This window comes from Ischnura elegans, chromosome 12 (genome assembly GCF_921293095.1).
Source record: "Ischnura elegans chromosome 12, ioIscEleg1.1, whole genome shotgun sequence".
Taxonomy (NCBI): Eukaryota; Metazoa; Arthropoda; class Insecta; order Odonata; family Coenagrionidae; genus Ischnura; species Ischnura elegans.
In genome coordinates, this window is record NC_060257.1 from 78,290,277 (window position 1) to 78,306,190 (window position 15,914).

General features: G+C 38.6%; 1 protein-coding gene across 2 annotated transcripts; it reads right to left on the reverse strand.

The window, feature by feature from the left end:
* Positions 1–4,803: 4,803 nt before the first annotated feature.
* On the reverse strand, positions 4,804–15,576 carry LOC124169107 (fizzy-related protein homolog). Of its 2 annotated transcripts, XM_046547597.1 has the most exons (11): positions 15,266–15,576; positions 14,690–14,822; positions 14,367–14,483; positions 13,013–13,195; positions 12,225–12,362; positions 11,408–11,596; positions 10,745–10,969; positions 10,217–10,349; positions 9,955–10,118; positions 6,249–6,446; positions 4,804–5,527 (listed from the first exon to the last, which is right to left on the reverse strand). In XM_046547597.1, exons 2-11 carry the CDS (start codon positions 14,780–14,782, stop codon positions 5,486–5,488), a joined length of 1,482 nt encoding a protein of 493 aa, XP_046403553.1. In that variant the 5' UTR covers positions 14,783–14,822; positions 15,266–15,576; the 3' UTR covers positions 4,804–5,485. The 2 variants fall into 2 exon arrangements, with proteins under 2 accessions (XP_046403553.1, XP_046403554.1); XM_046547598.1 differs by lacking the exons at positions 14,690–14,822; positions 15,266–15,576 and adding an exon at positions 14,581–14,680.
* Between the last annotated feature and the right edge of the window lie 338 nt (positions 15,577–15,914).

The following is a 15,914-nucleotide window of genomic DNA, read 5'->3' on the forward strand; positions in this document are numbered from 1 at the left end:
GTGAATCAGTCAGTGAGCTATCTGTCACACATCGGGTTGTATATAATATAGACTCGCCGCGCTGCGCGCGCTCGTTAGGGGGCTACGCCCCCTAAAGCCCCCCGCATCCGGCTTCGCCGGCTGCCCCCACCGGACGGCTTCGCCGTCCAACCCGCGACTACTCGGAACGGCTTCGCCGTTCCTCACCGAGGGGTCGTCTTCGCCGCCCATATATTTAGGCAGCCCTCCGAGAGACAGCAGCTGGTTCCTCGGAACGGCTTCGCCATTCATCGTGTGAGGGCGGCTTCGCCGCACAAGGGTTACTCGAGTCCCCCATAGGCGTGGACTCCTGGGAACGGCATCGCCCTTCCTCGTGCCCGGGCGGCTTCGCCGCCCAAGGTTTACCGGTGTTCCCCCGCGCCTTCGACAACTCGGAACGGCTGCGCCATTCCTCGCCTGTGGGCGGCTTCGCCGCCCAAGGGTTATCTCGTCGTAATGGGGCGGCTTCGCCTCCCGAGGTTTACCTATTTCCCCGAGCCATGGCCTCCTCGGAACGGCTGCGCCGTTCCTCGCGTGAGGGAACGGCATCACCCTTCCGCGTGATGGGGCGGCTTCGCCGCCCAAGGTTAACTGTGTCCCCCCGAGCCGTCGACTCCTCGGAACGGCTTCGCCGTTCCTCGTCTGTGGGCGGCTTCGCCGCCCAAGGGTTATCGGCGCCCTCCCCCCTCGTAAGACACCCATTCGGCTGCTCCACGTGTTGGGGCGGATTTGCCGCCCGAGGGTCACCCGAGTCCCCCCAAGGGGTCGACTCCTGGGAACGGCATCGCCCTTCCTCGTGTTGGGGCGGCTTTGCCGCCCAAGGTTTACCTGGGTCCCCCCGAGCCGTCGACTCCTCGGAACGGCTTCGCCGTTCCTCGTCTGTGGGCGGCTTTGCCGCCCAAGGGTTATCGGCGCCCTCCCCCCGTAAGCTCTCTGGTGATGGGGCGGCTTCGCCGCCCAAATTAACATATGTCCCCCCGGGACGTCGACTCCTCGGAACGGCTTCGCCGTTCCTCGCCACTGGGCGGCTTCGCCGCCCAAGGTTTACTGTGTCCCCCCGAGCCGTCGACTCCTCGGAACGGCCTCGCCGTTCCTCGCCTGTGGGCGGCTTTGCCGCCCATGGGTTATCGGCGCCCTCCCCCCTCGTAAGACACCCATTCGGCTGCACCACGTGTTGGAGCGGATTTGCCGCCCGAGGGTTCTCGGAGGTTTTCCGCGCCTCTGACTCCTCGGAATGGCTCCGTCGTTCCTGGGGCGGGGGCAGCTTCGCCGCCAGGGTTTTCACTCCTCACAGAGCAATGCGTACTACCAGCTATCCCCCATCGTTTACAAATGCTACCGGGGGATAATGAGGCAGAATGTTGACGCATGCTAGCCGTGATTGTGGCATTTTAGCTTATGAAGATGTTTTGAAGGCGGTCCGGGGGTTAACAGGTTTTTTTTTAGTGTACTGGCAACGGTCACAATCATCGAAATAAATTCCTTAGCGATGAGTCATAGGAGAACGGAATTACTGCTAAAATATGCGAAAACACCGAAGAACATGCTATTCACAGAAAAAAAAATAATTTTTCCCTGGTCTTCTAGGGAGCCGCGTGAAATATCGAGGGGTTTTGTTGCATAAAACGTCTTTGTCTACCTACAGTAAAAATTATAGCGATCTAGCTGTAGGGGAACAATGAATTTTCCCGTATTACTCACATTTAGATTACCAATTCTGTGTTCTCCACATAGCGGTGCATAGGCGCTGTAATATGGCATAACTAATGTGAATTTCGTAGCCGTACCTTATGGGGAAGTGGTTATAAAAAAAATCGGTTTTAGGTGTCCTTGTCCTGGAACCCCTTTTATTACTCTACTATTTTGTTAAGAAATGTACATTTAAAAATTTGAAGTTTTATCGCGGGTGTGTAATTGGGGCAGGATAATTGAACATGACGGGTAAATATAGCCGACACAATTCCCATTCGGAATCAATAAAAACGATACAACTGGGATGAATGGTACACGAAATATACGACTTATTAAGTAAATTTTATTTTTTTGGGGGTGTCACAGGGGGTTTTCGGGGGACCTAAAGTTCTTGTTCTGTAAAACGCGGCATCGTTAACCTTGGATAAAAATTTCGGCTCTGTAGCTGTAGTGTAAGCATGTTTTTTCGACGGTGTCACCCGTTAAAATTAAATATTCTGCGTTCTCCTGCTAGCGCCTCGTAGGCACACGAGAAAGACGTCAATCACCTGAATTTGGTGTCCGTACCACGTCGGGAAGGGGTACAAAAAAATTCCGAAAAATTTAAAATCCTGTGTTGAGGGAATGCAAACTTCACGGCGGATGTGTTGTAAGTTACCAAACGTTGTAGGAGTCGCAAATTCAATGAAAATACATAATCGTTAATTACTCGAAGTTTGATTAACATGTGGATATCAAAGGATAGCCAAAAAATTAAGAAAAAAATCTAGTATCTTGCGTTAAATTGAATAGGTCCTACGATTATTGCAAATCGGTCAAAAAAATTCCCAAAGTGAGCCCATAAGAAAAGCATTGGAAATTTTAAATTGTTAAAAAAAATACTTTTAAACAAAAAATTGCAAAAGCAACCAGACCAAAAAATCAACCAAAAAATCTAGTATCTCATAAGTTAAGGACTTATTCCTACAACGATTATAAGTTGGTTTTAAAAAAATCCAAAGATAGGCCCATAAGAAAAGCATTGGAAATTTAAAAAAATTATAAAAAATACTTATAAACAAAATATGGCAAAATGTTTCACATCAAAAATTCGGCCAAAAAATCTAGTTTCCGTCAGTGACATTTCATGTTCCCGTGACATTTGTAAGTAGGCAAAAAATGGAATATGTTTTAGTCCCATAAGGCTCCAATGTTAATTCGGATCGATATATCTCGAAAACCGATCGACTTTTTCGAGTTTTCGGACTTTTCCCCCCGATGAATATTTTTTCTCCACGACCCGTAAAAATTTCGTCTTCCCAGCACGTCCGGAAGTGGTCGGGAATTTGTATACGTGAATCAGTCAGTGGTCAGTGAGTGTGCTATCTGTCACACATCGGGTTGTATATAATATAGATTCTGAGGTTGAGGGCGGTTCAGCGTCTCCTGATTGGCTGCCAGTCCCCTCGTATTTTTAGTCATTTATTCCATGTGCAACTGTGCAACAATAATATTTTTTTTAAATGTATGATATGAATTTATAAAGCTACCAAACTCTTAAAAGTGTTATGAAAAAATTTAATATGAAAGTAATGTCCGATACTTTCTGGGCAAAAAATATTACTGAAAATCTCTCGGATTTCACTCTGGGTGAGGTTTACCATCTCATCTCCCAACGTTTTGATGAAATACACACTCATTGTTTTCAGGAATCCAAGAATCTAAGTGCCATTCCGTTCACAAATCGATACCTCCACTGCATAAATGTTCAACAACCACCCACCGAATCAAATCCACTCATCTGGATAACCCTTGTAGTACTAGATGAGCGGATTTGATTCAGTGGGCGATTGTTGAGCGTTTATGCAGTGCAAGTATCAAAATGCCGCTTTGAGCGACATTTGTGAGTGGAATGGCACTTAAACTCTTGGATTACACATTTTTTCCCCTAGCTTTGAGCGGTATCTTCTCTCAGCATCTCCTGACTGGTTGGCTGTCACCTCTGACTTTCGACAGATGTTCCCACATTCTGCTGATGCAGTAGCTTGAGTGTCTGTTCGTCGTAATGCCAGGATGGTACAAGAGGGCACTGGCAGGAAAGGGTTAGCAAAGGGGCAGTCTGTACTCATCTAAGTACTGGGCAGCCAGTTAATCTTACACTTACCTGTACAGTAGGGCGGATCGGAAAAATCGATTTTTTTCAAATCCATCTGGCTCAATGAAAAAAAGTTGTGGGACCGATCAAAAATAAGGCCTGAAAAATTTGAGACCTCTAGGTGAACCCCTGACCCTCGCTCAAATGCAATTTAGGGGGGGAAGGTCGAAATTCGAAAAATATAGTATTTTATGGTCCTTTCCTATAGATTTTGCCGAGTTACTGCCCTTTTAGGGCAAAAATTTCGTGCATTTTGATGTATCTGCCACCGTTTAGCCACAAAATGCCTAATTTGAGTCCGCGCCCGCGAAGAAAATATTCCAACGCCCACGCAGCATCGCGGATACAAGAGCCGCAGGCCGATCCCCTCCCCTCCCCGCTCGCTTCTACCCCTCCCACGCCTCCAATACAGCAAAATTCATCCCGCGTATGCTGCTAGGAGGTCGTTTATCTTTGTTAATATAAATCGGAAGATGGTAGAAGGTAATAAAGGAAGCTTAGTGAGACGACTTGTCCCTTATTAGGCGCCTCGTCAGGTCCCTTATTAGGTACCTTATATAGTGCCCATCATTCTGTATGGGCACTATATAAGGTAAAATTTCCCTTTAAATTCCATCATATGCAACTTTTTTTTATGACATTTGAGACAAAATGAGGGTATCCCGTAGCTTTAAAAAATGGCATGATAGATATAAACGGATGTTATTTTCTTTATCCAGAGGCCAAGAGTTAGTCAAAAAAAGTCTCAGATCTAAGACAAAAAATTGGTTGTTCCCCAGTGCTATGATCTTATTCTTGAAGGCTCATTTCTTGCCTTTTTACAGGGTCAAAAAGTACAGGGCTCACTATGCATGCAACACCATTTATCAAAGCAGCAATTGATGAAGTACAGAGAGGTTGAAATTTTGGGAAATATGAACCATAACACGATGGTGCACAAGATAATAAGATTACACAAGTTTGCAGAATAGGTGGCAGATGATTTTTTATTACAAATAGAGTTGATTAGACGAATCCAATTTACATATCATCATGGTTTTGGGAGAAAATAATTTTGTAAACAAAAATTTAATTACACGTATAATTACAGGTATAAAAAAATCAAATAAGAGACCAAAAAGGTGCTTATTCAATTAGCCCCAAGCCAACACAAAAACAGGCAAATAAAAAATGATATTCTTTTTCAATGTCATAAATATTACTCTTCCAACATCCTACATTGTGGCTACGTCACAGCTAGGGCACAACCTGCAAATGCCTTGGCTAATGGGCTCTTATGGGAACAAAATAATTATATTCAAATATGTTTACGTCTGGAGTTTCTAGACAAGGTGACTTCCTGTTACACCAATATTGCCTCTTTCAATGTCTGTCACAAAACACCAAAAATAACTTTTAAGATGAACTGTTAATAATTTACATCTTGGAGATAAGAATTCACTAAGTCTGGCAGGCATGTGAATTATAATTGAGCACGTCAATAATAATACCACAATTGACTTACAGTAGGCTACACATAATATTATCACATGCATACACTATGCATTTGAAATTAAAATTTGTAAAGAAGTCAACAAAAAAAAGGGTAACAAATTCAGGAAAATAATTCCAAGAAAGACTTCAAAGACATCCGCAAGACCACTATCGAATGCTGGTGAACAGATTCAAAACTGATTTATTTTCCTGCAAAAAATATGAAAGCATTTAAAAATTAACATCTACACATTACCCATGATAAAGATATAAGTAGAAAAAAAATCCACATTTATTAAAACAAATTAAGTGCAAAATGAAACTAAAATAAAACTTAGTTTCATTTCACACATCGTAACAAAAAAAAAGGATTAATCATTATAAGCCAGGCTAATCAATGTGCCTTGATTTCTAATAATTTAAGTTTTGAATCAAATTATGTTTTGCTTTCATTACGAAGATCACAAAGAATTCTACCATGTTATACCAGCAAATCTCTCATAAGTATTAAATGAAATAGTCATAAGGTACCAAAAGGAGTTACAATGTGGAAAAATGACATAATATTAATTCAAGATAATTCATTCAAATCCACATGCATAAGGTACGCTGCTCTACCTGACATTTATAGGTCTGTATCCAATGATTTAAAAAATTTAAAGGTTGTTAAGGGTAGAATTTTTTAATAATAGTTTGGGGCAATTACCTAATGCAGAGAAGTTGTCAATTCTCTGAAGTACCTCCATTAATGTGGATTTATTTGTGATGATAAAAATGAGCAAAAATTATAGTTGAAAACTATCTTTACAATAAAACAGCCACCATAGCTGCATTGCACTCATTAATGCAAACTATAATATACTTATTTTGCTTTCCCCAAACTTTAAACACAATCATTTTTGAAAATAAATAAACCTCTAATGGCAGGTACCTTTTGTGAGCGTGCTTTGCTAAACACATTCCAAAAACGGAGGGTCTCATCTCCAGCACCAGTGACAATTGCTTCTCCATCTGGAGACATTGCCAAATAAAGGACCCTGTACGAATGTCCGGTTAATTTGGCCACCTGAGTTAAGCTGGGATACTTCCACACAAGGATTTGGTTTTGAGAATATCCATGGGTGCTGACCTGTAATTGAAGAAAATTATGGCATTAATAGCAAGTGTAAAGGAAATACACTGAAAAGAGGGATCAAAAAATTGCGAGAATCCACTGCAGTAGACCATTCAATGCCATTTCAACTTTTCCTCCTAACTAATGATCCCTTTCAAATTGGTTTACTAGGTGGTCCTTTCTGTAATATTGACCAAAGTGGAGTACTGATCAAACACAAAATTCCAAGAAGTTAAATTACAATTAATAAGAAAGGTACAAGACAACAATTTTGGAATTTCTTGCAATTACAGTGTGTCTGCTTACAGATAACGAATTATTTTTACAGACACACTGTGACTGATGGCTGTTTTGTGATTTGATCTACTGTTGTGACCAATGTCTTCCATCTATAAGTTATTCTCCATGAACAAGTATCTGAGCATAACTCTGATCACATCACCAACTCATGAAAAGTGGGAAGTATCTTTCACACATTTCTCCCGTTTCACACATCTCTCCAGATTTTTCTCCCGTTGTAACTTATCTTTTGTGCCCAAATACTACCTTCAAACAGGTTTAAACTCCAAGCTGGCAATTGAGACTATTAACACGTTGCATACCGGGGTATTTAAATTCCTAGGGACGCCGAAATTGGAAATACGTGCCTATTAGGGCGTAATGCCTTTGTTTTATACATGGTTAAAAAGCTAATGTTTAGAATATAACTTTACCCAATCAACCATAATGATGCATCAATTCATTATGAACAACGAACAACAACTGAAAACGTACTAACGAATACGTATTGTACGCTTTACGCTTTAAATTGTTTAGGTTGACGTGCCTAAATGACGAGAATCTTCGTCATCTGTCCGGAACGTTCAGGAAAAAAATGACGAGAATTCTCGCCATCCGTACGCAACGTATTAATTGCCATGCAGCAAGAGCCATGGACTGCATTTTAACATGAATAGGCCATTAAAATAACTTAAACACTTGTAATCCCTGAAAACATAATGATAACCACACTAGAAATGAATATGGCATCTTTTTTTTGTAGGTACACTAAAAACCAGCCAACATAACCATTTCTACATGCATGCATAGTTCATTAGAAGCATGGCTAAATTAAATCAGATCTAACTCAAAAAATAACCATGCATGTATACCTCTCCTTATGCTGTCTATCCCACTCCCATCCATTAATAACACATACTCTTATACTCTTCCATGAATACTAAATCGCTCCTGAGGAATATATAACATAGTGTCATGGCAATTTACTAGATAGTATAGGTACATCTGCCTTCCAACAACTTCAAGAAAATATAGTAAATTTTGCAATCGCCAACTTCACCAGCCTCCCATTTAATTAAGCACAATGTACCAATGTAAGCTGCAGAAAAACGTTCCTCATCTTTTTCTCCAAGGATTGAAGGAAACAGAGGAGGACAGATCTTAAACCAGCAGTGTGTCTAACGTGCAGCCATTACAAAATCCCTCAGATTTACAGGTTTTCAAAGGGAATCGCTTTTTTTGGGTGTTATTTAGCCCTATACATAAGGCTTTTATAAATTCAGTTGTTGTGGTGTAACTTGTTGGAATTTACTTGGCATTTTAAAATAATGAGAATACCTTTGTTTTTTTTTCAAAGAGATTTATTACAGAATTTCACAACTAGGCACCTAGATTTCGATGAGGATCGTCATCATCAGGCATATTGTAAATGGATGACATCGAATTGAAAGTCACTCAAACTTATGGGAGGAAGAATTCCAAAGGAAGGAGTTTTGCAGGAGAAGTTGGGTTTTCGACCAGAACTCCACCAGCACAGAATCTAAAACCCAAATTCTTCCTTCCTGATTCTACCACTACCAAGTTCGAGTGACTATAAATTCGATGTCTTTTACTACCTATGTGACTAATGTTGATGGCCCTCCACAAGACCTAGGTCATAATGAATTTCTGTAATAAATCCACAAGGAAAAAGTTATACAGTGAGTCCTCGTTCTAAGTCACCCCATTTAACGTCATTTCGCGATAATGTCACGAAAATTTTGAGACCGTCATTCGTTTATCGCACCTTCGCTTCGCGATAACGTCAAGGCTTTTAAATTTCACACGAGAAAAAAACGCGAAGCGGAGGGCGTTGCAGGTTGTTCGTTTTGTGGGCGGTAATACAGTCAGTCTAAACGAAGTGTAAAATGGTGTGTTTATTGTTAATCGCGATTACGGTTTTAGCAAATTGTCTGCAAAATGAATTCTTAGGTAGGTGCGCAAGGTTTTACTTGACATAATGGTTTTCAGGAACCTAAAAAGTGATTTCAAGGAATTTTTCTGTGTAGAACTCGGAGTTTTTGTCGTCACTTTTTTCGCTGTGTTCACAATAATTTTTGTTCCTGTAACTGCGACGATGTTTCAGCGATGACGATGCCCAGGCGACGCTCGCCTGGGCGACCACCATAGCGAAGCCGAAAAGCAAATGCGGGAAGATACAAAAATGGAGAAGGATTTACGTCACTGCTGCTATTGTCGTCGATGAAGACAGGAACTCGTATTTATGCCATAGTTTGGCATTCCCATCGTGAAAAAATGCCCCAGATATGATACGCTAAAATTTTTTCGCGTAGGAATTGTGAGGTCTAGGAGCCGATATTCACTTTTTACATTGTTTCTTATGGGATATTATGTTTCGATTAAGGTCATTTCATTTATCGTCACATTTTTCAGGAACGGTAAGTGACGTTAAACGAGGACTCACTGTATTTATTATTTTAAAATTATAAGCATTCTAGGCAATATAAGGATCATGGAATGGACATTATGGACCACAAGAATTGTTATCAAGCCATTTTAATGCTTAGAATAACATCCTAAGATGACAGAAGCAAATATTCACATGTAAGTAGCTCCAATTAAATCAAGTTCCATAAAATGGCCACATATTCTACAAAACTTTGGGTTATACATTAACTAACACATGAGGAAAAAAACAACACAGACTTAATCACATTAACCTGATCTTGAAAGAATACCATGGTAGACACCCTTAACTACCCTCTACCTACTCTAAATATTCTCAACGTAACAGTACATAAATTTAACACCATGAAATATAGCCTATATAGAAACTGCAGCTACCTACACCTACAAGTCCAGCACACAAACAGTTCTGCTAACTGGCTCCCAAATATAAACTGTAGGTATATAAAAAAGTGAAGCATCAAGTGAGCAATAATTCTAAAAGATTCATCTACATGGGGAAATTATAACAAAAATCAGGTTACTCTAATTCTAGAATTCAATGCATGGGGCTAGTTTTCAGTAGACACTGCATGAGTCAAGAAAGGATTTTTCAAGGACTCTTTGAGTTTTTCCGAGAGGACCAAAAATACCTAATTATTCCAGGTTAGCAGACACACCGACCAGATGAATCAGAAAATTTTGTATATAAAACAATACATTGGAGGATAATCTAAATATGATATGGGGTTGTAATACCATAAGGTCCACATTGGAGGCATATAAAAGGTACACTAACCAGTTCAGAGGAATGCTTTGACCAAGCCAGGTTGCAAACTTGAGAGCCAGTATCCACACACTGCATTGGCTGTCCAGTGAGCGTATTCCAGAAACGAATACATCGATCGGCCGTGCCTCCCCCACTTGCAAGAAGGCCATGGTGGTGGGGTGACCATGCAATGGCTACATATGAAATAGAGGACAAATATTAGAATGAATCAACTCAGAAAATAAATACGTACTTTCTTTAGATATCTTTGCATATGTACAACCAAGTTTACCTTTCACAGCAGCTAAATGCTCTGTGTATGTCTGGACTGGGGTGAGATTATGGAGATTCCACACATACAATCTATTGTCATTTCCTCCAGAAGCTAGGCATTGGTTATCTGGAGACCACTTCAGGCCACAAACCTGAAAAAATGGTGTAGAAAAACTATCAAAAACAATGTTTTCAATGTATGACATCACATAATTACAAATATATATTCACATTTCTTATAAATGTGTTGCATAGTGTGTGACAACTAAGAGGTTTCTCAACACCACCAAGACGACATTTTACGAATTGCAGGAGACTGCAAAAGAGGGCATCGATTCTGTTTTTTTTACAGTATTACACTTCATAACCTCTGACATAAATAACATTTCAGATACCTCAACTTTAACTCCAGATATCTTAAGAGCTATTTTTTTAGAACAGTCCCCGTTAATCATAAAATAATGAAAAACATACAAGGAAGGAATAATATCTCTGCATATGGACAGGTTTTAAACATTTTAAAAAAATTAAACAACAGGGGACTTACTTCTTGCCGATGCCCAGATAGTCGTCTCTCGGCCACCTGAGAAGGTGTTCGGACATCTCTCAACATGATAACCCTATCCCTACTCCCCGAGGAAATCACTTCCCCATTCCAGGCCAAAGCTCCAACACGTGCCGAATGACCCATCAGCTTATTCACTTGTTTGTTGACACCAACATCCCAAATTTGGACATAACCATGGTGAGTGCCTACAGCAACCAAGTTACCCTAAATGGAATGAAAAACTTGGAATTACAATCATACACCAGGGATGCAAACCGCATTAATTAATATGAAGCTAAATCACAACTATATAATCAGCTCCTTCTCATCAGCAAGAAAAAACTTCATTCTAGCGAGATATAACGTTAACTTTGAAGTTCCAAAAGGGGTGGCTTAACTGGAGGCCATACAATAGTACACCTTTAAAAAAAACTGCCATGCATGGTTTTGGAAAATAGCCAAAGGAGTCATTTAATCTTGATAAAATATGCAATGAAAACCATAAAATAGGTTGGGACCCATAGGAAATAGTAAAATTTTAAGACCCCAATATATAAAAATAAAGTGAATGGACCTCAAAAACATCCCACAAATGTGAGAATCATTTCATTTTCACTATTCTTTACAAACTAAGAATCTCACTTACAATTAGTAAGCACTTACCCTCTCATTCCAGGATACGGATGTGACAGAATTGCCATCATGGGAAAGATCACATAATCTTGTCACCTGACTAGTACAAGCTGACCATAAATATACACAGCTACCGAGTCCAACACTTAGGACATTTTGAGACGACCAATCAACAAGATTTAAATAAAAGTCATCCTGGAGTTCAGGGGCATCTAAAACCTGGAATGCGATCAACAAGTGAGTAAAGGTAACTATGGAATACAGAAATGTAAACCAAGTGTAATTCAGTAGATTAATACCGCTGTACTGTGTGAAATACTATGGAACAACACTATAACTAAATATATACTAATATTGCGGACCGATCACAGAGGGCCATATTTTACCGTATACCAAATAAAAACAAATTACTGAATTCTCTGGTGAGTAAAATGCTTCACATTTAAATTAAATACGTAAAAAATCAAACATGCTAGACCAATTTTCATGCATCAACATTATTTAGCTTAGAGCTCATATTAATCCCTGGTCCCACCCAAAGAGATTGAATTTAAATATCCAGTCCACAACGTGTTAAAATAAAAATAATGATTATTACTGATAGCATTAATGATGGTCAATTAGACACATGTATGTTTCCCTAATTTAATGCATTATTTATGCTGGTCATTACATATTGGCTGTTATAAGTTACTACTAGTTGCATTTTTATGAAAAGAAATAGAAGTGAAAGCGATTTCACAAAGTTAACTTTGGCAGAGAAATTCCATGTCCCTCAATTACAGAATTGACAAACAAATTGAAAGAACTTAAAAATTAACTCCTTGAACCAAAAGTACATCAATACCTTAAAAGGAATCCTTGAAATTTTTCTAGTAGCTTTCCGAGGAGACCTCAAAAGCTTTTGACTTTTACCACTGACAGGTGAAAGAGAAGCTGACAAAAGGGATGTGTAAGAGTCATCCTGTTTGCTCGGAGATGAGAACTGAAAAGAATGATAAAAAGTATTTCATGAATGCATTTGACAATATCCTCATGCTGTTTATATAACTTAGTTTCCGGGGGAAAATTAATTTCAATTAGCAACTTTTCTCAGTATTCACCATGCATTGTATTTAAATGCTACTTGAAATTACTTATCCTTTAAATTCCATACCAAACTCATTCAAGCATGATAACTCTGATAAGCTCTAACTCATATAAATCCTAGAATTTCATAAAAGATAATTTTTCTAGCCTAAATGATAATCCAGTATCTTTTTAGTATAACAAAATGTGAATTTTTTTATAAAATACATATTTTAGATGCTCATTTATTGTGCATGATGGATGAAAATGATGGGTCCAAGTATTTATGTTTATGCCATAAAGTTAGTTCCACTGTAAAACAGGTATTGGGTGAATGTTACATACATAGAAATAACTGATAAACATCTGAAAAGTTGCAAAATGAGGCACCCTAAAATATGCTAAATGTTCATTAAACACACCTATCTTGAAATCATCATGTGATTAATATGCCTTTCCATGTTCTATTTCATTAGAAATGCCTTCCAGTTATGGTTCCAAAATTTAAAACCACATAAAAGAGAGAGCTAAATATAAATATCAAGATTGACTAGCACTCAGATATACCTGGAAGAGATTTTTTCCCTCGCTGGGAGAAAGGGCCCGCCTTTCGTCACTTTGGCCTTTTACATCCTCAATCCCGGCACCGAGGAGCTCATTTTTAAGAAGGCAGGAGTAAGTCAAACCATCCCGTCCACCTTCTCCATTGTCTCTTGCTTTCTTTGCAGGGCCACTACCTCTTTGGCCATCCTATAACATATTGAAGGGTCATTTATGGACAGTTGCTGTAAGGAGTCAATCAATTCAATTCCAAAGAGAGGAAAAACAATAAAAGCTGACAATTTTGGAGAGCAAAGGATATATAAAATTAAAAAAAATTAGTTCCATGTGGGAAAGGAAAAGTGGCAAAAAAATATATGCCCTTGATTTTGTGGACCAATTCACTTAAACAAAGTAAGAAGGCAGAAAACAACATAATCACAGAAAAAATAATCAATTACTTAGTCCATCAAGCAAACAAGCCACAGCTTATGTTATGAACACACTTAAAGGATAGTTCCTATCCACTCAAAACCCAAGCCCTTAACACATTGCAAAACAAATTAATATTTTTTTCTAAATCATTAAACAGAGGTTGTAAATTCATGTAGCTCTTTATCCATGTTTAAGAAATAAACATTTAGAGAAGTTACACAACTTATCACATCTAGACTACAAAGTCATTGATATCATTTACACAAATTAAAATGAATAAAAAATTATAAGGGAGATGCATTCATACAAACAAATGCCAACAAGCTGTTCATTTATGGCCTTCCAAACTCCAGTCAGAGCCAACCATAATAAATCTTCTAGGCTAGAAAACGGCACTTCTTTTCCACTGATATTGAGGTACTTTGGGGCCCATTGATTACAATGTATTATTGGCATTCTGGCACGCCACCAAGTTACCTCTCACAGTAAAAATACTTATTGAAGTCCCAAAAATTCCCAGGTACTAATAAAATATCAAAGTCCGACTTGGGGGCATTTTCGTTATTTTACATTTACGATTAAAATATCTACCCATTTTGGCAAATAGTGAAATTGAGAGGTGGACTACTGCCCTTAATACTAGTATACAATTATAATCTAAGCAATTGTGAATTAAAGAAATATTTTACTCATGCCTGTAAATTCACTCAAATTGGCAAAAGCATAATAACTGGGAAAGGTATAACATCACCCTTCTACATGAAAACAATTAGTTCAGCATTAAGATGATTCATAAGTTAATGGAAACAATAACAACAAGGGTACTTTTCAGTCAAAACTTGCCATGAAAGTCAACTAAAGAAAGATTTAATTAATATGGATTCGTTTATGTAGCCTTGCACATCGGTTATTAATAGACAACGAAATTTAGGAATAGCTTACTCACCGATATCATAGCAAATTTTGTGACCCAATTGTTCCCAGTTCTAAAAGGAATGAAACGGTCGCTATATCTTTCTTTCTTTGGAGAACATAGGTTGAGAAGTTGAGGAACTGCTGGTGACTGTAAATTGATAAAAAGATTTTACATCAAACAGGAGAAGGCAATTTTAATAACGGTAAATAATGACAGTTTCAAGGAACATAGTAAGAACTCCTACAAGGTATTGAGAATGAGTTCCTATATTAAATGTCATCAAAAACTTAGTTTAAACACAAAACGATCAATAGGTTTGCTTCAATTAACGGTCATCTGGTCAACGGCCTTACATTTTCGGCATTAGTAGGTGCTGAGGTGTTGGCACTGGGGATAGAGCAGTTTTGCTGTCGCAGCAATCTCTTCTGGTATTCGTAATTCATCATTTCCAAGCCTGGTATTCGTTTCGCAGCAGAACTATGATGACTGCAACAAAATTTTCAGGTTATTCTCCCGAGAATTAAATGCTAGACAAAAATTAAAACCCACTAAAAATCTGAAAAAATATTTCATTCCCAATAATAATTTAAAAAAATAGGCACAGAAGCGCGATAAAGGTTAATGGACATTAAATTTCCTTCCAGGAATAAAGAGAAATTGAAACCCATCTATATAATTAGATACACAAAAAGAGGTAGAAGGTCGTAGAAATTCTATCGAGAAATGTAAGAAATGGGTAATGCAGAAATATAGAAAAATTATATTTTACAAAAATAATACATATAAGGCCCACTTTCTAAGGTACTTACGTCAGGTGCCAACAAAAATGGGACATATCTTAATAAAAAAAACTTGAGCACGAGAAAATGGCAAAATACAAAAACATCATCATTGACGATCAACAATTATTGGGTTAATTGCTAACTTACCTGAAATATTAGCATCAAATTCCTCTGCAGAATAGGAATAAAGCTCCGAAAATGCTAAGATATCGTAACTAAACAAATCGCATAGAGTTCGAATTCAAAAGAGAGAACGTGAGGAAAGGGCACACAAATACGTTACGATATGAATCATGATACCACGATGGTTTCAGTGGTCAACAAATGTCTGTAAATATGCACACAAAAACTTTCACATTAATGGTAATATACACCATTACACAATAATGAAAGCTTCACTTTGACATAACACAAAATCGGACGCCAGGCAAAACAAACAACCTCTGCCACAGCATCAAAAGAAACAGAACCTAACGGAAGATATACAGTTATTGCTGTAGGCTAAAGTGCTGCTACTGTGTCGCTTTGGAGAACTAAAGCTTAAAAATCGGTGAAAATTTTATGTCTAGTTCTAGAATACTCTTTGGCCCAGTACGACAGCGGCAAATTCAAACGGAATGCCGCAAAACAAATCATGATTTCAATGCTTGCTTTAATCCTCCCCTCTTTAATTAAACTGAAAGATAATGGACCAGAAAAAAGACAAATAAAAATTATGACACGAATTAAATCCGTGGGTTCAGAAAGTTTCTACTGAATCTTTGACTACTCCTTCATCTACAAAATTCATTTACAT